Source organism: Aethalodelphis obliquidens, unplaced genomic scaffold (assembly GCF_003676395.1).
Source record: "Aethalodelphis obliquidens isolate GAN/ISIS:26980383/991018 unplaced genomic scaffold, ASM367639v1 scaffold2, whole genome shotgun sequence".
NCBI lineage: Eukaryota > Metazoa > Chordata > Mammalia > Artiodactyla > Delphinidae > Aethalodelphis > Aethalodelphis obliquidens.
Window position 1 is genome coordinate 15,432,634 of NW_020837946.1, and position 23,512 is coordinate 15,456,145.

Below are 23,512 nucleotides of genomic sequence, written 5' to 3' on the forward strand. Positions count from 1 at the left end.
TCATTACTCATGCGCACTTCTTTTCCCATTTTTAACTTCTCTTAACTTAGAAAATTCTAGTCTTAAGCATGAAACCTACATGTCACATGCTGTAATAAAAAAGTCTCCAAGGATTTTTTCCCATATGATGTCCACATTTATTGTTTTCTAAAACCTGAAAACGTCAGCTCTCCTACATCTGTCTATATTTGGTACATTTCAAATCCTCTTAAATGGTTCCATCAGAAATCTTAGAAGCATCTTCTATTGAAATGTTCTCTTAGAGTTTTCTTACGGGGAACGAGGGAATCTGAGAAAGGAAGACCTTGTTCAATTGAACATTGGTGATCTTTGAGAATCTGTCCTTTCGCCTCTGGGCTGTGTTCATCTGCTCCCTGTCTCCCCTGACAGGCTGAGACCTCTTCCAGAGGAGGAGCTGCAGGCACACCCTGCTGAGACTTCAGAGGGTGACGCCGGGTCTGGCACGTCAGTAGGTGCTTCATATGTATTGGCTGAACATTAACAGTGCTATCTCAGAGCAAGCAACACTCTAAAATACACTTTCCATAACTCAGCAGGTTCAGATGAAGGGAAGTGGGACCTGGGAAAGCATTTTTATGGCCGATGATTAGGTGCCACAAACTATCAGAAGGAAGGAATGCAAAAGTTAGTACATTTCAATGCAACAACTGAAAGCATAAGATTGACCCAAATTGTAGGGTAGAAGCCATTCCGAAGCGGCACAGAAGGATTTGCACTGCTTATATCTACACTCCTCATCCCCCACCCCACCACCCGTGCCCTGCCGTCGGAGGTGAGATTCATTCCAGAAAAGGCCCATTGGATAAAAATAGAGGTAGGGACATTAGCAGTATTAGGAGCTGGAGCAGATACATTGGTGCTGGTGGGACGGCAGAAACCATGGTGAAAATAGTTAGCATTTGAGGGCTTGCTTGATGCCAGACACAGTGAGTCCAGCACTCCGAGCACTGAGGATCTTATTTACATCCCAGGACTCTAGCAGGCACCTGGGATTATTCTCCCCACTCCTCAATGTTTCACAGATAAGGGAACCAAGGTGGTACAGCTTATGTGATCTGTCGAAGGTCACAGGGTTTGGAAGCGTAAGAAGCCAAACGCCATCTTAGCCCATTCCTTACACTGTCTCCCCGCAAAGTACAGCACAGACGTGGAACACACTGCTTTCTGCTGGAGCAAGGGCAGCCACGAAGGGCTCACCACGACCAACATCCTTGTAGCACACGACCCAAGTTAACAACACCAAAACCCACGGTTGAAAAGATAAAAATGGGAGAACAAACTATGGCAATACCTGCTCCTAGCGTAACACAGATCACCCAAAAACTACCAGGAAGAAGAAGTGATTGGAGGAGCAGCCGGAAGGAACATCACTGTTTCTCCTTCTCTCCATGCTGGCCCCTCTTAAATCCTTCTCTTCAGTAATAAAAGAAAGTCAAATTAAAAAAAAATGATTCACAGGATAAAGCTAGATCTTTCATTTCATGGTGCACTACTTCATAAGACAGCTGCCGTTCTTGTCTGGTGATATATTTTCAATTTTAATATGTGACAATTTTTAGGGGAGAAACTACTAAAAATGTCATTTTTCTTTTAAGTGTGGGTGTCTTATAAAGGTCACTACATGCAAATATGCCGATTCCTTCCGCGGTATTGCTTGGTATAATCCTGTGATTCAGTACTTGGTCACTCTGATTTCTGGTTTACTCACTCAGTCCCCACGCTCCCTGATCTGCAGATTCTTGTTCTGGTTTTGGTCAGAATCTTCAGAATACTGAGCTATAAAACAGTCCCTGTTCTGAGGAAGGAGGAAGTTAGAGGCCCCCTGAGTCATATCTTTCCAATGTGACTCCGTTATGCTGTAGTGGATTCATAAATACGAGTCCAGAAACACACTGCAAAAAGAAACTATTTTTTTTTTTTTAACATTTTGGATTTTTAGCCAAGAGAAAAGCATTTAGTTAACACCTTAGGAACAGGATATTTCATATGCTCAAGAATATTTACATAACTAAGCAAATTTTACGACATGTATCTAATATTCATAGACACATGAAGATGAACTACACCATTAAGTTGTCCAGTGTTTTTTCTGTGCTTAGGAAAAACATCACCCAACAAAGCCAGAAAGGGTGGGAGAAGGGGCTGGAGGAAGATACTTTAAAAATACACTGGTACAAAAAGTCTGTTAGATAATATTTTTATAATTTCTGCTATAAGTAGCGAATACTGCTATTGATTACATCATGCCAAAGACTGAGTATATATTCCATAAATGGAAGGTTGGGTCAACAAAGAAAATCTCTTTTAACTCACCCTTTTATAAGATTAAAAAAAAAAAAAACCCACATATGATCCTCTCATTATAGATACAGAAAAAGAATTCAACACAATTTAGCCAAAATTCATGAGAACACTTCTTGGCAAACAAGCTCTAAGAGGGAGGGGAAAACTCCAAGTATAATACTCCATGGTGAAATGTTAAAACCATTCCCTTAAAATCAAGAACAAGACAAGAATGTGTGCTATCACTACTTCTGCTCAACATAATACTGGAGGTCCTTGTCCATGCAGTAAGGCAGAAAAAAAAAATAAACAAATGAAAGGTATAGGAATCAAAAAGGAAGAAATAAAATCCATTTTTGATTGTTTTCATAGCAAGCACAAAGAAATGAGAGACATTTTGTTGGAATTAATAAAAGTTTGGCAAGGTTGCCAAATCAATACACCAGATTCAATTGCATTCCAACACATCAGCAGAAAACCAATTTCAAAACATTGCCTTAATACTAACAAAAATATAAGATATCTAGGAATAAATCTAGCAAAAGGGGTGCAAGATCTTATGGAAAAAGTTATAAAACTCTACTGAAAAATACAAAAACAGTTAAGTAAATGGAAAGATATAACATGTTTAGGGGGATAAGATGACTTTGTGTCATAAAGATGTCACTTATCCCAAAATTAACCCATAGATTTAATACAACTCCAAATAAAATTATGTTAAAATTAATATCATCTACAAATTATTTTATATTTTTTAGGAAAGTGAAAAATATTACTTTAAAAAAACTATCGCTCATTTAATTTTTGAAATTAGTAATTATGTTTTATTTTAAAATAAAAATGGATAAATTCTTATATTATTCAGTTAAGAAAGACATCGAACATTTGGCAGCGGTAGTTGTGATGCCCTCAATCGAATCCTACTTCAGGATCGCTTTACTTTAATCACCGTCATCAGATTAAGTGGAACCAAGATCCAACACAAAACATGCCCAAGATACTGCTATCAGGTAACTAACGAGCCTGCAAAACCACTTGCAATTGTTTGTATCTACAACAGTAAAAAGAGATCTTTCAAAATAGCTTGTAAAGAAACAACAGAAAATACTTGCCAAAAACTGAATGAAAGGTGGGGTGGTAACACACAACATCTACTTTTCTTAAGACTTTCCTGAGCTCTCTAATAATACATTTTGGGCCAGGAAAAGAAGAGATCTTTTTGAGGGCAAAATCTTTCATTGCATTAAGAAATTCCCAATAATGCAGAAGAACATTATGTATTTTAAGCTCTTGGCATTTCACGTGGTTGTTTGGACAGAGCAGGAAAAGGTGTCCTGTAATTTCACAGGGGGCCTTTATACAGACATGGAGGGAGCTATATTGTTACCTTTAAGAAGGCTTCAGGGTACTTCATAGGATTTAATAAATATTCCCTAAGTTAAGAATTATGACCCAAACAGCTGATATTTGGGATTTTGTTACAAAGATGTCAATGGTAATTTTTTAAAAATTCTTATATGGAACAATGTTAGTAATCTTAGCAGCTAATATTCCTCAGAAGTATAACATATCCTCATAGGAGAATTTTTTCTATAAAATGACAATCCTTTAATTTTCTCTAAATATAAAACGACTACCTTCTATTGTAAACAAAACGAAACCATGCAGAAAATACAGAAAAGAATGAATAAGATAAAATTTTCAAATATCCAGAAAGAACCACTGGTAAGATTTGGTTCATCACTCCAGATCCTTTTAAAAAAAAAATTGTTCAAATACGTGCTTATACAGTTTAAAACATTCGGTCCTATTATAAATACATTTTATATTTGATTTTTTTTTGGTTGAACAATATATCATACATGTGTTTCCATGTCTAGAAATATATGGAATTTTAATAACTTTGGGGATATGCTTTGGATATTGTGATTAAGTTTTCCCGTTGTAGAACATATTTGAAAAAATCTTTTACAATTAGATATTTGATAAACACTTCCTGGTGATGAAAGCTACGTGTAGGAGAAAAACATAAATCTAATGAAGAGGGGCAGGGAGGTCTACCACTTGAGGAGTGGACGTTGTCGACCTTGAGACCAGGAAAAGTAGCCATTAGAACATGAGTTTGTGAGCGTCTATTCAGCTTCCCTTGCCGTTGCCTTGGTCCCTGCCATCTGGAGTACAATTGAAATAAAGAAAAATCTCCTTTGCTTTTTATGTATATCAGAGAGAATGCTCTCTTTTATAATTTTTAATTTGAAATTGGTCAGCTATCCTCAATGAAATTACACACAGGCAAAGTAAACCTCAAAAATCATATTTTATGCGAGATAATGTCCTCATTTAGCATGCCGCCGGGTAAAAAAAAGTGATATAGTAGAAATGGAGTGTTGATCTCAGGTGACTCTTTTAAGATGCCCCTTGGTTCAAGAAAGACAAGAATGTCAGACTCTAGGGATGCTAGGGCTGAATGCAGATGTTCTGCGATGGGTAAGGAGGGGGTTGAAGATTCTAAGCATGTTTGTAGACAGAGAAAAAGTGACAACTGACGGGAGAGTGAAAACTTGATGTGTGAATTTGACCTACTTGCAACACCAATTTGAAGTGACAATGAAACAGAAAACAACAAAATATTTTTTAATGCAAAAATCCTGCAGTTATAAAACAAGTGAGTCGAATGAAAGTTAAGGGCAAATGTGCTTCTTTTTGACCCTCAAACATTTCTCTGTGCTTTCCCTGGGCAGGTAGCTGAGGCCAGTGAGCAGGAGGTTTACAGTCAACCCCCGCAGCCCTGGAAATCGACATGACAGCACGGCGGGCTCTAGAGGGGCCTCAGAGGAAACTCTCCCCATTGCTGCACTCTGCACACTGGGCTTCCTGCAGTGCACACAGTGCCTGCAGTAGAAGCTGTGAGGACCAATTTTTATAAGGCAGTGTTTATTTTATTTTATTTTTTTGTGTTTTTTGCGGTACGCGGGCCTCTCACCGTTGTGGCCTCTCCCGTTGCGGAGCACAGGCTCCGGATGCGCAGGCTCAGCGGCCATAGCTCACGGGCCCAGCCGCTCCGCAGCATGGGACATCTTCTCGGACCGGGGCACGAACCCGTGTCCCCTGCATCGGCAGGCGGACTCTCAACCACTGCGCCACCAGGGAAGCCCCCGCAGTATTGATTTTTAAACGTAGATTCACAAGGATCAGCAAAGGTAGTAAGAGAGATACTGTATAGCCTTCACCCATTTCCTCCCAATGGTCACATCTCACATAACTATACCTCACATAATTACTTATCAAAACCAGGAATCTGACAGTGTGTGTGTGTATAGTGTTAGGACAACTTACCACATGTGTAGCCTTATTAGCGACTACTGTCATCAAATTATAAAACTATTCCATCACCACAAAGATATCCCTTGTTCCACCCTTTTATAGTCATGCCCCCATTTTTAATCCCTGGCAACCACCAATCTGTTTTCCATCTTTATAACTGTGTCATTTCAGGAATGTTAAATAAATGGAATTATACAGTATGTGATCTTTTCAGATTGGCTTTTTCATTCAGCTTAATGCCCTTGGGATCCATCCAAGTTGTTGGGTGTATCAATCGTTCCTTCCTTTTTATTGCTGAAGAGTGTTCCATGGTATGGATGTACCACAGTTTGCAGAGCCACTCATCTGCTGAGGGACATTCTGATTGTTTCCAGTTTGGGGCTTACTACAAATAAAGCTGCTGGGAACAGTTATGTACGAGTTTTTGTGTGAAGAAGATCTCGTATCTCTGTGATACATGCCCAGGATTGCAATTGTGGGTTGCACGGTAAATGTATGTTTAGTACTAACTTTTAAAGATCAAGTGAGTTTCTCTTTTCAAAAGTAACATTTTCCCATCACAGATTATTTACCTGGTGAGTCAACTGGGCTGAGGGTCGGGTGAGTCATGGGGAGAGGAGGGGAAGTATCGATCACCAAATAAATCATTCTAAACCTAAGAGAGGCTATCGTTTTTATGGGCTTCATTATGATACATGGGCGCCATAATCTATGCAGGTATACCTGTCTATACTGGGAAGTACTCAGGATGAGTGTGGGAAGTCCCACTTCTATCCCTGCAATGGTACTGAGGTAGTAAGCATGAAAATACCAGGGTGAGACCATTTATAACTCAACATGTTGGGAAATTTCAGATAAGGCCTTCAGGGTCAAAATTTTTGGACAATAAAATATGACTGTGGCTTCAGATGGGCTGAGACGGAGGCACAATTAAAGGATCAATGGATGTTGGGCCCTCTCCAAAAGCAACGCTTACGCAGGAATATACCACTGAATAAATACTGGGAATATTCATGTCATTCCTTCTATTTGAGGATGTGCGTATTGTAATGACCATGCAAGAAGGGGGAGGCCCACGGCAGGCAGGGCTCCGGGAGGACTCCAGAATTGTGTGCCACCCTCTGCAAATGCACAGGAGAACGAATTCATTCTTCTGTTTCACAGTCATAATGTCATAAAGTGAGGGTAACGTCCTCTAAGCATATACTGCCTTCTTGGTTCAGAGTTGCTAGGGAATATGTGCTTTCCTTAACTCTTACAGAATCTCCAGCCCCTGCCTGAGGCTACTGAAGTATCACAAACATTTCACAGGCTGCAAATGATGGGCTTGACCTGGAAGGAGCAGGTAGAAGGACAGGGGACCAGGCATGACGTATCTAAACCCACAGAGCCTTGAAGGGAGCTATCACTCTCCCTTATCATCCTTCTCTCCCTCAGGCTCCAAACGTTTTCTCCTTACAAGGAAAAACTAGAAATCCATTAGTTGTGAGCTTATGTTAACTGATGTGCAACGGAAGATTTTGGTGCACAATGGATAAACTGAGAAGACCATCAAAAGTCAGTAAGAAAAAAAAAGAGAAAAAAAAAAAAGTCAGTAAGAAAAACCTCCCCCACTGAAGTCACAGTGGAAAAGTCGATACAGTATATATGACCATTCACGAAAAGAATAATACAAGTATCTGCTAAACAAAAGGAAAACACTCATCCTCATTAGAGATAAAAGAAATACAAAATTAAAATAATGAGGTGTGTTCATTTTGCTATTAATTTGGCAGATTATTTTTTTAAATGGATGACAAAATTAGAGGACGAAGATATACAGAGAAACAAGATATTTATAATGCCTCAGAATACCAGCCTATAAGATACATATTAATTACAAAGAGGAAAACATCTACCTGAAAGACACCACTTAAACACCTTTAAAGGCGTATAAAGTTAAAATTACTGGGAATGGAGCAAATCGACATTGTGTGTCTCCTGGTTTGACGCACTAAGAAAGATACAATATTTTTCTTGTGGTATTCCAGCTAAAAATACAGAACCTGAATATCATGAGAAAACATCAGACAAACCCAGACTGAGGAATATTATACAAAATAACTGGCCTGGACCCTTCAAGAGTCAAGGTCAAGAAAGGCAAAGAAAGACTGAAGAACTTCCAGGTTGGACTAAAGAGACAATACCAACTAAATGCAATTTATGGTTCTACGTTAGATCCTAGAATGGCAAAAGGAGACTAGTAGGTCAATTCATAAAAACTGAATAAGGCCCACAGATTACATACTGTGTCTACATTTTGATAATTATACCGTGGTTATATATGATGTTAACATTAGGAGAATATTGGTCAAGAGTACATAGGAATTGTTTGTACTATTTTTGCAAACTTTTTAAAGTTTTATTTCAAAATGAAAGTTAAAAATAAGAATGTTTTAAAGAAAATACTTGATGCTGTCCTTTATTCATAAAAACCTAAGTGTCCATAAACAGTAGAATTGATAAATAAATTATGTTTGTGCAATGGACGCTGCAGGGCATGAAAAATGTACATCCTATATGACTCATTTATGTGAAGTTCAAGAAGAGGTGAAACTATGCTATGGTGACGGAGGGAAAACAGCAGTTACTGGGGGTTAGAGTGGTATCGACTGGCAGAAGCGGCCTGAGGGAGCTTGTTGAGTTTCTGGAACTGCACTATATCTCTACCTGGGCAATAGTTACCGGGATCTAGACATACAGTCAAATTTATCAGGTTGTACATTTAATATCTCTGCACTTATTATACTGAAGTTATAATAAAGAAAAAGAAAATGGACAACAAGAAGATAAAGAATGCTGACAACGGGCTAGCAGTCTTGCATTGCTGTTCAGAACAATAATTGAGATACATTTTCCAAAAAGCAATTTGGTAGTTAGCGTGAAGAGCTCTGAAATATGCTTCTCTTCCAGTTCTCAGGAAGCAATTAAATATTTAAACTCCAGTTGAAGTAAAAGATAAACAATGAAACAACAAAATACATACTTTAGGAAATGCTTAAAAAAATTACGTTACAATCGTATGATAAACTATAATACAACTATTAAATCATATAATTAAAGAATGTTCGGTTATGTGGGGAAATGCTCATGATATGAGTGACCAATGTTGATCCCAGTATTATACGTGCATAGGATGTTGATAACTTAAATATTCTATGTTTTCATAGAGATAAAAGGAAACAATACTCTAAAACTTTAATATTTTTCTCTGGGTTGCAAAATTATGGCAGGATTTTGTTTTCTTCTTTATACTTTTCGGTGTCTTCCACTATTTCTAACATAAACATGCATTCCTTTAATAGTAGAAAAGCATAAAAAGTAATTCCAAAGTATTGGACACCTTCCTAGTTGAAAAAAAAAATCAATCAAAATTCAGAAAGGAGAAGAAAACCAACCAATTTCTAGCAGAGCCTCCTTTAACTTGTCACGCTTTTAACAATACCTTTGATGTTCTATTTCACGGCTACCTTTTAAGTCACCTATCAAGAGGGGATGATTTTTTTTTTAACTGCAAAAAAAAAAAAAAAAGTTCACCTATGCCCTTTCCCCACCAATTAAGCCCCCGTCTCTCAGCTGCCAACATTTTACCCCCAGGAGCCCTCTTCTCACTATCATCAACTCTTCCTCCACTCAGAGGAGTTCCTGCTTTGAGGAGCTGTTTCCCATAAAATTCTATGAGAACTAAGTTTTTGCCACTTGGAAAAATCAAAACGTACCCGGAGATGACAGAGGACATTTCTCCTGGAGGCATGATTACAAATATATGGCATTAACAAAAGCAAGTATGAACCCAGTGTTTTGTTTTGGATCGTTTCATCTTGTTTTATTAAACAAAGAGGTATAAAACTGCCAAAAGCATTTGGAGGACTAGAGGTAATATTTCAAAATAGTTTGAGGAAACCATTACTCCCCTTCCCAAGATTCCTAACCGCGCCCTCAAGATCTCTGGTGGTTCACTCATCTCCCTCCCATCCACCCTGGCCCATGCCTAAGGATTTTTTCTTTGTTTTCAAAACAGTTTGCTAATTAGCCCACACTGTTTGAAGCAAGAGTGAGAGGAAAAAAATGTGAATCAGTTTTGACCGGATTTTTCCGTATCTCGTTTTCTTAATATGCAGAAAGTATCTCACCAGGCAAGCAGAATTGTAAAGACCAGTGGATGCCCCAATTTTAGGATTTCCATAGTTTTCTAACACAGATAGGAGCCTTCTATATGTGTTGCCAGGAGACACTGACAGTATTTTCTCCCAGGAAAATTGTATGCCAAATAAAATGTAAGAAGAATGCCTTTGCTCGAGACATAATTCTTATCAGGACAACAGAGGATTTAATCATTAACTATACCCACAGAGGTGAAAGTGCTTTTAAAATTGGAAAATTTCAACACCTCAATTATAAGAAAGGTAAAATTAGATTAGACTTGCTGTCAACGCCTTCCTAAAAAAAGCACAGTTATCTAATCACATTTTAAAGGTTGACAGGTGTTTCACCGTCATCAATTTTTAGCAATACCTGAACTCCCTTCACGGTGTCCAACAGAAGACAGCAAACCAATAAAAAAGTTATTCATTAATCAAAACCTTCATCAGTTTCCTGGTAAAAAGGACAGAGCTTACACTGAAAAAAAAGCCATTAAGCTAAAGAAAGACACAGCCAGGTAAAGTGGTCAGGGGTAAAATGACCCCAGTTCTGACAGGAGAGGGCAGGCGACCACATTTCTGCCAAGAAAGAAAATGTTGAGTTTAGCACACCCTTACATGCTTCATTCAACAGGGATCGTTAAGTACCTGTTGACAGGTTAATATGTTCCAAGCATATGTTAGACTAGGGATGCACAGGTGAGGAAGAGGACCCTGGTCCCTCCCTCACAGCGCCCCCCCGCCGCCCCCATTCCCAGCTTCACAAAAATGCTAGAACTAATGATTTAATTCCAATTATGTGCAAGTCTTCGGAGCACTAGAGACCAGCATGTTCTGGTTGCAAGTGGAGAGCCACTCAGGTCCCCTCCAGTGAGAGGAGTTGTAAAGTCATCCTCAGAAGTAAGGAAATACACCTGCAGCGGTGTGAGCCTCACCGTGTGCCATTCCAGCTCAAAGTCAGCAGTCCTCTAGCACCTCCCCCCTCCGAAGGGGAGTCTCACTCAAGACTTGCCTTCTTTCTCCACGTGGAGTTTTTCCTGCTGCTTTTGCCACCCACTGGTGCAGGCGTTCTGCCCTCATCTCTACTGTGGGCATCTGCCTTGCTACTGCTTTTTCTGTCTCAAGGCTTCTGTTTATGACCTCCTTTTTCTCTCTCAAGTCCATCACGACTCTACCATTTATGTCTCTACGTCTGGGGTCTGGGTCTTCCATTCAGAGTCCCTAAGGGAGCGATCTGATTGGTTCCATTAGTCACTCTCCATTACGCAGTATCCCAATTAGGTGAAGTTCCCGTGCAAGGCCATTTCGTAAGATGCTGACCAGCCTAAAGAGGCTGCTTTTGACTCAAGGGCTGACCCCTGATCCAGTCAGCTTGTAGCCATAATGATGGGGTCCCCTGATTCAAAACATGGCAACCTACATCTTAAGAAACCATTTGTGGTCTCTCTTCTCCTAAGGCATTAACAGGCGCAGGAGACACTCTAAGTATCACCAAGAACCCAAAACAGATACTAAGGCTTGATTTAACATTAATTCCATATTTGCTGTTGTTTGAATATAACATCGCCATTTCTTTTTTTTTTTTTTTTTTTTTTTTTGCGGTACGTGGGCCTCTCACTGTTGTGGCCTCTCCCGTTGCGGAGCACAGGCTCCGGACGCGCAGGCTCAGCGGCCATGGCTCACGGGCCCAGCCGCTCCGCGGCATGTGGGATCTTCCCGGACCGGGGCACGAACCCGTGTCCCCCGCATCGGTAGGCAGACTCTCAACCACTGCGCCACCAGGGAAGCCCAACATGGCCATTTCTTAAATGCTTTAGCACCAAGTCCCTCAGTGCCCCACAGAGGCATTGCCATTCAATCCCACACTCTTTCCGATTAAGCACACTGACACCCGAGAACCTTTCTCAGCACCGCGCCTGACTTGAAAATTCTGATTTGGCACATGGGATGAAATTGATTTGCCATCCCCCTGTCTATAGGATGAAGTCCAAGTTCTGCAGGAAGCCACACTAAGGGTTTAGCCTGAAACTCTGGCTCTAGCTCAACACTCTATCCAACCTAACCTCACCAGTTTCCTTACACAACGTATGCTGGATATTCTCCATTCGTCCTTCCAGATCCACTCTCCATGTTTCTCCAGGGAGGCCGACCTTCTCGGATTGCATCAGCCCAAGCTCCCTGGCTTCTGGTTGAATTTGGACGAGGAGAGGTATTGGCAGGATATGAGAGGGCACACAGAGAAGAAGTGTGAGATGTATTTCCCCCTCTCCTCCCGCCTGGCTGTGGCTCCTTCTCTACTAAAGGCCTCAGCTCCAGTCAGGGGCCTCTCTCTGACAGCTAAGCTCTCCTTGGGTCTGGGGTTACCAGACGCTATCCTCTCCCCTTGCCTTTCTAGGCTGAAGTTGCCTGTTCCAGGACACTTCATCCTCCCGTGCTGATTTTTTTCCAGCCCTGCCTACATCTTTGTAAATGATCCCATCTTTGAACTTCCTTCAATTACCCCACCCCTTTTAAAAAATTTTAAATAGACTTTTATTTTTTTAGAACAGTTTTCAATTTACAGAAAAATTTATTTTCTTCTATTTATTTATTTAATTATTTTTGGCCATGATGCATGGCTTGTGGGATCTCAGTTCCCCCGAGTGGGGATTGAACCTGTGCCCCTTGCAGTGCAAGTGAGGAGTCCTAAGCACTGACTAACCTTGAGTCCTAACGCTGGACTGCCAGGGAATTCCCAATTTAGAGAGAAATTCAGAACATAGTATAGAGAGTTCCCACGTATTCCACATTCTTCCCATATACTCTGCAGCCCGTTTCCTGATCTTTAACGTCTTATTAGTATGATTCACTGGTTACAATACTAACGGGTTATTTTTAACCAAGGTCCATATTCTTTTCAGACTTCCTTAGTTTTTACTGAATGTGCTTTTTTTCTGTTCTAGGGGCCCATCCAGGACTCCACAATTACACTTAGTAGTCATATCTCCTTAGGTTCCTCTTGGCTGTGACAGTTCCTCAGACTTTCCTCGTGATTGATGACCTTGACAGTGTTGAAGAGTACAGGTTTTTTGTAGAATGCCCCTCAAATGGGATTTGTCTGATGTCTTTCTCATGATTAGAATAAGGGTTTGGGTTTGGGGGAAGAAGACCACAGAGGTGAAGTGACATTTTCAACATGTGTCAAGAGTATATCGTTTCAACACAAACCAAGAACACATCCATCATCATGACTTATCACTGATGACGTCAGCCTTGATCACCTGGCTGAGGTAGTGTCCATCAGGTTCCTACATTGTAAAATGTAGGGGCTCTTTCCATATTGTACTCTTTAGAAGGAAGTCACTGTGTGCAGCTCACACTTAAGGAGAGGGAAGTTATGCTTTCTCTCCCTGAAGTAGAGTAGAACCTACGTTATATCGTTTTTTCTTTCTTCTCTTTTTCTTTGGTAAATTGAGGTAAAATATTCATAACACAGAATTTGCCACTTTAACCATTTTTAAGGGTTTCAATGACCCCTTATCAGTAGGCCATCTGTCTCCTGCTGGGACTCTTATGATACCCAAGTTGAACTTGTCACTATTCATCAAAAATAATAACGTGTCTTTATGTTTTATTACATGAGATTTCCATGTAAAGAAAAGAGATTCTCACATTTTCATCTACTTGCCTCGTACTTGACTCAAGATGTCATGGGCTCCCCTAGGGATCACCATTACTCCTGCTACTGTCTCCCTGACCACGTATTTCTCCTTCTATACTCTAGCACTGGTTGCATTGCACCATTTTCTTCGTGGCTTTCCCAGGGCAGGAATTAAATCTTATTTATCTTTGTATCTTTAAGGCTGAGGACGGTCTCAGAAACCCAGTAGCTGATCAATAAATGTTAGCTGGAAATAAAGGAAGCAAAGATGAGATAGAAGCAGAAGTGGCCTATTTTCTCCAAAGGTTAAAGAGAATGTTAATACCTAAGATTGGTGAGGGTATAGGAAAACCTGCACTCCTAGTTACGTATCCCTCCACCCTTTCTGTGGGACAAGTTGGTAATACCTATAAAAAGCCAACATATATGCATATTTCTACCCTGCAATTACAAGTCTGGAAATTTAAATTAAGAAAGCAATCAAAGACTGACATCAGTCTTGGCCATGATTTTTGGATTTGACACCCAAAGTCGAGGCAGCGAAAGCAAAAATAAACAAGCTGGACTACATCAAACTAAAAGCCTTCTTCACAGCAAAGGAAATTCATCAATAAAATGAAAAGGCAACCTAACTAAATGAGAGAAAATAATTGCAAATCATATATCTGATAAGAGAGGTTAATTTCAAAAATATATTAAGAACTAATACAACTCAAGAGCGAAAAACCAAACAACCCAATTTAAAAATAGGCAGAGGGGGCTTCCCTGGTGGCACAGTGGTTGAGAGTCCGCCTTCCAATGCAGGGGACACGGGTTCGTGCCCTGGTCCGGGAAGATCCCACATGCCGCGGAGCAGCTGGGCCTGTGAGCCATGGCCGCTGAGTCTGCGCGTCCGGAGCCTGTGCTCCGCAATGGGAGAGGCCACAACAGTGAGAGGCCCGCGTACCGCAAACAAAAAAAAAAAAAAAAAAATCAGGTTGAACATTTACCGAGTGATTATCTTTGGGCAGTGGTATAATGGGCATGGATTTAACTTTTTCTTCGTATTTTTTCCAAGTTTTCTCATCTGAACAATATCTGCAACTAGAAAAAGATCAAATGTACCTTTTCCAAGTGGCTTATTTTGTCATTTCCTACCTGAGCATCCATCTGAAGATAATCAAAACCTGAAGACTGATCTGTCGGCCAGTTTAGATATAATCAAGCCCAGACATCCACAGCCACCATGACCTCTGCTTTCAGCCATCACCACCTTGTCCTGAACACACTAAGGTGGTGGATCCCAGGGGAAGAGAATTCAGAGCTTCCCCCTTCTGTTTGCCAGCTTCTCTGGGGTCCCACTTCTGACCTGGATCCTGGACATTGGTTTTTTTGTCTGTTTTGTTTTTAAAGCCCCTCTAACTGACTGTAATGTACAGCCACAGTTGGAAACCCATGGCTCTATTCTACTCTGCCCACTTTGCAGGTGGGACAACAGAGGCCCAGAGAAGTTCAGAATGATCCCAGGGCAGACCTAGATCCTGGTCTTTTGATTCCTGGTCCTTTGCACTTAAGCAAACCAATAAAATCAAGGGTGGGGTTTTGTAGATTGACAGACTCGGAGCACCCCAAATGTTTCAAGAGGAAAACGGGGAGTGCAAAAAGACTTCTAAAAATAACCTAATTTTGATCCCTTCCCCAATCCAAGTTTAGAACTATGTCTGAGCAAATAGTTATCCAAAAGTATTTATTGAGCACAGTACAGTTTGGAAAGATTAACCACGGTCTAACATAACAATGGGAAAGGCACTACAAAATCTAACTTAATGCAACTGTGTTGAGTGAGCGAAGATGATAGAAATCAAAATACCATTGTATTCAAGGTTGGCTTTATCCCAGAACAAATAAACATAATTCCGTCCAGGCCTCTGCCCTCCTAACTGGGTCCTAGGACCCCTGTCTCTTTCTCCTGGTGACTGCCAAGAACGTCCTCCTCTGGTTACCCTTGCAAACCAGTTACACTTGTAAACCAAAAGCAATAGTTTCTCTTTCCATCCAGTCTCTACCCTGCCCCCAACCAGTCCTAACACCTCACACCTTCCCAATGAGACAGATAGAATGAAGCCTCGGATTGTTTCCCTGGAAGGTGTGCACGGTAGAAAGAAGTTTAGACTTAAGTCACCGATCTGACCGTGTGATATCTGGAAAGCCCTCAACAAAGCATTCAACTCTTTAGGACGCAAACCTTTTCTGTCTGTGACATGCATGGCTACTGGGAAATCTATGAGGGCCAGTCTGATTTATTCAATGACAGCTTTGTGCAAGCCCAGCCCAGACCTGGTTTGTAAACGTGTAGTTAATCTTGAAGCTAGTGGCGTGTGGTGTTACAAGAATGTGTAGTGGAAGCCCTCACTTAGTCATTTCCCTACTTGTCCCTGCTTTAAGCAGTACAAGAAATACAGAAAACATGGGAGGTGAGAAAGATTAGATTTGTTGCAATCTAAGAACAACTTCGATTGTTGAAGAAAACAACTTCACTATTGTTTGAAGTGTCTTAAATCAATACCCTGGTGCTGCCTGACTTCTAAGTTATGTGGAAAAATTTGATTTTCAATATTCACGCTTCAGTTTTTAAAAATCCTCAATTTCTTATCTTGAATTCTTAGCTCCCTCTTTTTCACGATATAGTGAGTGAAGGGTGTTAGATGGGAAGGGGGAAACCCCACCATTGGCCTCACCGAATGCCCGGGTTGTTCAAGCAGCAAGACACGTCTCTGCAAGAATATCTGCTTGTTTTGCTTTTAAAGCGCAATTTTATATTGCCATCCACATTCATTAGTTTACAAAATTCACTGAGCTCCCACATGCCGGGCCATGAGGAGAAAATACTGAGCAAGCTAGACAAGTTGCGTGCATTCTTAGAGCTTATCATTCGCTGGAAGAGGCGGCCAATAATCAGATATCTGCACAAAGGTGTGCCTGCACAATGTGGTAACTGCTGTGAAGAAACACAGGAGCAAAGAGAACCCATAAAAGGAGGAGGGAGACTGGAAGGTGAGTGAAAGTGTCTCCTGAGGAATTGACCTTTGAAACTGAAGGATGAATGGGAGTTTATTTAGAGAAAGAAGGACAGGGAGCTCAGGGAGGCACAGGCCACAGGCCAGGCAAAGGCCAGAGGCCAAGGGGAAGAGTAGCTGTTGGAGAGAAGTTTTGTCAGCTGTCCCCTTAAGGTCTTATCAATTATACGGGGCAGGTATGCAATTGTTTTCTTTTGGCAACTCCACCTGTACTTGCAAAGTATTAATCTTTCCAAGTCACTTGACACCAACCCACCTTTAAAAACATTAACCCATTATTTATCAAGTGCTCTCATTTTTTCCCCATCACACACCAATGTGGTGATTTCTTATCGTGAATTTTTAGCTCTCTTACTTTTACATGATCGATAGTAAGTGAGGTCGTGTGTAGGATGGAAAGGGGGCGACCCTTCCGTTTGGTTCACTTAATGATCAGGGTCTTCAGGTGGCAAGATAACACCTCTCTACAAGAAAATCTGCTCATCTCGCTTTTAAAGGCCAAGATGGTCCTTTTCCAGAATTGAAAGTTACATGACTAAGGGTAATGTTTAAAACAGTTTGAGAAACACTAAGGGGAAAATGCGCTCTTCGCCAGCTTCCTGAATTAGGGAGACAGAGTAGACCCTTGAGGAGAGAGCAACAGAGAGCTGCCCGTGCATCTGCCTGTGGGTATAAAGTGTGTGTGCACAGAAAACGCCAAACAGCATTTCAGGATGGAGACTGGTTCTTATTCCTTCCCTCTGCCCCATTTTAAAGACAACGCGAGAGGAAAGGGGAAGGGGAAAGGGGGCTCTCAAACTCATCTAAAAGTTACTGGGTGTCATGGGGACAGAGAATGAACAACAAGAGATGGAAAAAAAAAATACTACGCAGGAAGATTTCTCTGGACTGGAACCCACCCCCCAGCCTCTAAATAAATCCTACAATTTAATGCCCATAATATTCCATCGCACATGGAAGCCAGGTTCTTCATAATTCCTCAGTTACTAGATCTAGAAATCTACACATAAAGGCCATCCTGCTGTCACCAAAACTTTTAGGAAGAAAAATACGCGGTTTCCTCCACCACCCCCGCCAAGAGTTGTAATTAATACACTGTTTCAGTTTTCATTTGCCACACTTTCTACCTCCCCTCCCCAGAAGGGCAGCTTCTGTGGCGGCCCAGGGCATCTCATAGCTGCAGGGAGCCCTCCCTCCCAGAGGGCAGCCCTGCGCCCCGGCAGACAGCAGCCCCGGCACATTAGCATCTGCAGCCTGTCTGGGCCCTCCCCTCTGGAGTCCCTGTGCACTGCGACGACGCGCTGGCTTCCCAAAGCCGCAGTGGATTGTGTAACCACACTGTGAACGCCTAGAGGACAGCGTGGTTAGCTTCACTCCTGACAGCATCTGTTAAAAGTCACTGGTGCCAGTTAATAAGAGACCCACCAGGCAGGAGGGACCCTAAGACTCTGGGGGAAGGAGAGAGCGAAGCGCTGTCTGGACGACATCACTGGAGGTAGGGGGTGGGCTTTATAAATCTCTCCAGCAGCAATATTTAAACCCGAAATTCTGTCCTTAGAGCTGGCGGTGCAGGACGGTGAAGGGCGCGCTGAGCCCCGCTCCACGCCTTTAGTGCGGATCAAAGAAAGGGGGATGGGCGGAAACTCAGAATCCTGGGGGGAGTAGTCAGAATTTCTCCTCAGGGAAGCCTCTTGTGAAAATGCCAAGGACGTCTCCGCTCCTCTTTTCAATTATGTAACTCTTACACATTTGGGAGAATACGCATGAACATAAATTTAATTTCTTATGAAACTAGAAAGTCTCCAAATAGGCTGCATTTAAAGCTCTGGGGGCTTCTGAAGTCTTACTAGACCTGGTTGCCACCTGGCAGCGTTAGAGGATGTCATCCTAGGGATTGGACTCCCACCCACCCCTCCCTGGTACCCACAGCACGGGCAGCCGGGTCGCCGCTAGGGTATGGGGCCCTCTCGGCACGGCAGGATCGGCGCGCGCCCACCGCCGCGTCGCCAGGACCAGCAAGTCCGCAGGCGGCGGGGCGAGCTGTCCCCTCCCCCCACCACTGCGAACACCTGGCCCGCGGTTACCTGCGGGACCGCGACTCTCCGCAGCCCACTGGCCGGCTCCCCGGCGCCCCTGCCTTTGGCTGCGGGGGGATGCCCGAGCCCGGGCGCCCGCGCCGCGCCCTCCGCGGGGCCAGCACAGGGCTCGCCGGGGCCTTCATCCGGCGCGGGGAAGAGCCCGCAGCGGCGCTGGAAGCGGGCGACGAGCTGGGAATCCTGCAGGCTCCAGAGCAGCTCGGCCATGGTGATCCCGGGGCCGCCGCCGCCACCACCACCCGGTGCCCCCCGCTCGCACCGTCCCTCCTGCCTTCGCCCTCGCCGGGCCGGGCGCTCGGGGTGGCGGGCGGGGCCCGGGGCGCCAGCCAACAGGTGCGCCGCTCGGGTCCTAGCGCCCGCCCCGCGCACGCGGACGTCCAGGTGTTCGCCTTCACCTTGCGCCAGGCACGTCCGCCCTCCTTTCCTTCCCGGCGGGCCCGGGCGGGCTCGGGCGATCCCCGGCGTCCGGCCCGCTCGGAACTGGGCGAAAGGGTACAGGTGTCTACACCGCGCCTCTCTGCGCCCGAGCGCGCCTCCTCCACCCCTCCCGGCTGGTGCAGAAGTGCTACCTAATGGGGAGCGACCGAGCACGTGTGGGCCTGCGTGAGTCCATCCTGGCGTGCGCCGGCTGATCGCTTAGTGACCTTCCTTTCACTTTTGAGCTCAAGGGGAGGTCTGATTTCCCCTCCAGCTCCCCGCATCCCGCCTGTAGTCCTGCCTTTGCCCACCTCCGGCAGGTAGAGGGAACCCCCCTAGGGAAGATTCCCAAGTTCTTACCAAACTCTGCGTGATGCAACGTCTCCCCACGGGCCCAAACTTCTTTGACCTTGCTCCACCGAGGAGGTTCGAAGTGGATCCTGAGTCATCCTCTGCGTCCCTACCCTTGCCCTTGTGATTTGGCAACTGGGGAACACTTTGAGGCAGGTGGAAAGGAAAATTGATTCTTTCTTGGCTTTCCGCATTAAGAAAGATGGTGGTTGCCCCTCTCCTACTTCTTTTCTCCGCTCTGCCTCTAGACCTTTAGACCCGAAGAGAACAAGGTGTTGAAGGACCGCGAGGAGGTTGACTTCTCCCCACACCTGCACCTGCTTTAGGGATCTCAGCAGAACAGCAAAGAAAACATCCTGCTGGTCGACCTTGGTTTTCCCTCCTCCCTCCTGAATCTTCTAGCAGCACGGCACTTCCTCACAGGGAGTGAAAGGCAACAGTCAAATTAGGCCCAGATGACCTGCTTGCAACGAAAGCGCAACTCAATCCTTCTGTCTTCAGTCTGCAGCTGAAGGCTGAGCATTTCCTGGTGGCCCAGGGTAAGTCCTGCCAAGTATTTGGTTGCACAAATGAGTATGGAGGAACACCTGCCACGGCCTTGTTTATCCAGATGTCAATTCAGGTCTTTGGGATGTAGCTTTCAAGAATGACTGGTCTCCCTCATGCCTGAGTCTCCTCTCTCCTTCCCAGTCCTGTCTGGTGAGCAAAATGAAGGTGGCTGAGAGAGCAATGAAACTGTTGGGAAATACCGTTCCCCACTTAACTCACAGAAGAAGCACAGAGCTGCCGTCACAATCCAGCTGTGTCACACACAGAGATGTTCAATCCTAGAAGCAGAAGGCTTCTCTCCTCAATGCTGCTGTCATTTACAGTCACTGGGACCAAACCCTGTGGTTTAGTTTGTTGTTGTTTTTGTGGTTTAGTTTTAACAGCTGGAATTGTAGTGGTTTCGGACCTGTTCTTTTTTTTTTTTTAATATTTTTTTATTTATTTATTTTTTGGCTGCGTTGGGTCTTCGCTGCTGCGCGGGGGCTTTTCTCTAGCTGTGGCGAGCGGGGTCTACTTTTCCTTGCTGTGCGCGGCCTTCTCATTGTAGTGGCTTCTCTTGTTGCAGAGCAGGGGCTCTAGGCACGTGGGCTTCAGTAGCTGTGGATCGCGGGCTCTAGAGCGCAGGCTCAGTAGTTGTGGCGCACGGGCTTAGTTGCTCCGCGGCGTGTGGGATCTTCCCAGACCAGGGATCGAACCCATGTCCCCTGCACTGGCAGGCAGATTCTTAACCACTGCACCACCGGGGAAGTTCCAGACCTGTTCTTTGTATGTGTTAAAAGAAACATGTTCCCCATGAAGACACTTGAGTGAAGACACCTCTCCCGATTAGGAAAAAGAGGCAAAGCCAAACATGGCACATGGAGCATAAGGCCAAAAATCACATACTCAGACAATGCATTACATCCCCTTGGGGACCAGGTACTGCCTGCAGCTTCCAGTGGCTTGTGATGTCACAGTGTGCCTCACTTTCCTCCTGTGATGAGATGAGAATCCTCACTTCTTGTCTTTCTTATATGGCTGGGGTGGCCGTGCTTGGCTTGTGGCAGTATTACTCCAATCTCCTCCTCTGTTGTCACAGGGCATTCGCCCTGCATGACTCTCTGTGCTCAAATTTCCCTCTTCTTATAGGGACACTAGTCACTGGATGAGGCCTCATCTTAACATGATTACATCTGCAAAAAGGCCACAGTCACAGGTTCTGGGTGCACATGAATTTGGAGGGAATGCTTCTCAACCCAGTAAAGTACTTTCTCAGTGCCAGGCATGTGCTCAGTACTTTCATGCCATAACTAATTTAATCACACTTTATCCTCCCAGTGGCCCTCATCCTTCATGTATTTGACAATTGTGCATTTACTAGTGTCAGACACTCTTCTAGGCCTGGGGATACGTCAGTGAAAACACCAGAGGCCCTAGATCATGGAACTTATATTTTAGTGGGGGGACAGCTCATTTAAAAAATCAAATAAATCTGTACTTTTAGGAAGCGACAAATGCTATGGAGAGGAGCAAGGTGGGTGGGGTAGGGGGAAGACCTGTAGGTAAGTTGGTTACCTCCAAGAGGAGGATATTTGTGCAGAGACCTGAAAAAAAAAAGGAGTCCCCCCCCCCCCCCCCCCCCCCCATCAGGAGAAACAGCATTCCGGACAGAGGAAGCTGCAGTTGCAAAGGCAGCCCAAGCTCAGCAGTGTCGGAGGAACCACCAGGAGGCCAGCCTGGCAGGGGAGGCTTGAGTGCAGGGATTGACTTGGGAGAGGTGGGACCAAGGAGGGCCATTTAGGGTGTAATAAGGAGTAATGCTCCCAGCTCAGAGGTAGGAAACTTGCCCACAGCCACACAACTAAGTGGCAGAAGGAGGATTCAACTCAGGTCTTTGTGACTCTAAAACGTATTCTTTCCATTACTAAATCACATTCTATCCCTAGAATTTATCTTTACTCTTTACTCTTGTATTGAAAAGTATTCCCAGTGTGTCATGAGTGCTCAGTAAACACTTAGTGAATGTTGTTCTAGACTAAGAGCACCCCTCACAGTTTTTAGAGCTTTGGGAGTTTAGGACTCATTTGCAAATTTTTGCATGTAAATTCCACAACCCCCAGAGGCAAGTCGTTTTATCTCTTTTTGTAGAGGAGAAAACTGAGACTCTGAGATGTGAAGTAATTTTTCCCAAAGTTACAAAATGTATTACATTCTCTTTTCAGGGTCTGCCATCTCACACTGCTCTTATGGGAGGATCTCCTTCCTCCTTCACCCACTCTCTTCCCAGGGGATGGGAAAGGAATGGGAGAGGAGATTGGCAGCCATCGTTTGAGCCATATGACCTGGCCCCCGGTCAGAGCTAATTGGCCCTGGGCTGGACACCACTTGACCAAACTTGGGATCATCAAACGCTTTCTCTTTGGGCATTTGGATTCACAGACCCCAGTTTGTATCTGTTGAACTAAGGAGAAGAAAATTCACAAACTGGAGACCACACCATGGGGCAGGCAAGTGGTCTTACTGCTGAGTGCTCACAAGGGAGAAGTAAAGCAGACACACAGAGAAGTTAGGGAACGCAAGCAATTGATCCTGAGAGACAGCTCCGCGGTGCCTCGTTCCAGCCACAGCGAAGGTCCTCCTAGCCTGGGTTCCCAAACTACCCCCGAATCCTTGGTAACAACTCCCCCATTTCTGTTACTTATGGCCTGAAGAGTCCTAACTCAGCCAGCCAGGAATTGACAGAACACGGAAATGGAGCAGCAGCTCCCCACCTTCAAGTCACCATCAAGGGGTTACCAAAGCCCTGCCCACCGCTTGCTGCTGGAGGCTTCTTCTTGCTGCCATGGAAACCGATTCTGACCCCTCACCCCAGCCCATCAGGATGCTGAAAAGGGCTGCAGAGTCCTGGCTTCCTAAGAGATTCTGGAACACAGTGAATCTATTGATATTTCACCTCATGGTGAATCAGCCTGCTTTCTAGGCTTTGCTGGAAATCTAGTCGCTTTCTGTGGGGAAGCCGTTCTGAGATCCAAGCTAACTTTTAGCGCATAACCCTTTCAAAATTTGCAGACTACTGTATATGTGAATTGGGTTACTGGCAGTCTTTTTTTAAAAGGGTAATTTATATCTTTGCATATATGTTACATAAAGTAACCAAAGATTAATAGCCTTAGCAGATTAGAGACACATCATTTGTTGGCAAATGGATCAAAACCCTAGGCTCCAAGGACTGTCCAGATCACTGAAATTTTAAAATGTAAAGCATTAAACACAGCTTTTTCTTTCTTCTCCTTAACTAATGAAAAAAAAATTTTCTATTTAGACAGTTTCAATAAATCGTCAAACATAAATTCTTGGGGTGGGGGGAGAACCTTTCAGGCTGGGAGAAATTTCAGGTTAAAACCTCCCTGCTTAACTGAGCTTGGCTTTGCAACATTTCATCCTACAAATGGTTTAAAAGAAAACAGTGACAGGTGATGTTCCTGTAAACAGAGGGACAGAAAGAGGGAAAGCAGGAAGAAGAGAGACCGGGAGACTTGAATTTCTTCTGCGGCGAACAGGCAAGGAATGGTCCAGTCCGCATGCGCTCACAACCATGAGTGTTGGTCCAGTCCG

General features: G+C 43.9%; 1 protein-coding gene and 1 long non-coding RNA gene across 4 annotated transcripts in view; one reads left to right on the forward strand and one right to left on the reverse strand.

The window, feature by feature from the left end:
• The window catches only part of SGPP2 (sphingosine-1-phosphate phosphatase 2), a 124,525-nt gene extending 104,907 nt beyond the window's left edge, over positions 1–19,618 (reverse strand). Inside the window, exon 1 of one of the 3 annotated variants that reach the window (XM_027120286.1) lies at positions 19,379–19,618. Coding sequence is in view for 2 of the 3 variants with exons in the window: in XM_027120266.1 (XP_026976067.1) it covers positions 18,590–18,808 (219 nt within the window). In the remaining variant the exon portion in view is untranslated. Of the gene's footprint in view, positions 1–18,589; positions 18,981–19,378 lie in introns of those variants that run through there. The other 2 variants (XM_027120266.1, XM_027120277.1) reach the window with 2 other exon arrangements.
• LOC113627564 (uncharacterized) overlaps positions 17,837–23,512 on the forward strand; it is a 6,046-nt gene continuing 370 nt past the window's right edge. Inside the window, exons 1-3 of the long non-coding RNA XR_003435603.1 lie at positions 17,837–18,000; positions 19,618–19,908; positions 22,120–23,512. The exon at positions 22,120–23,512 is cut by the window's right edge and continues 370 nt beyond it. This is a non-coding gene — a long non-coding RNA (uncharacterized LOC113627564). The remainder of the gene's footprint in view (positions 18,001–19,617; positions 19,909–22,119) is intronic.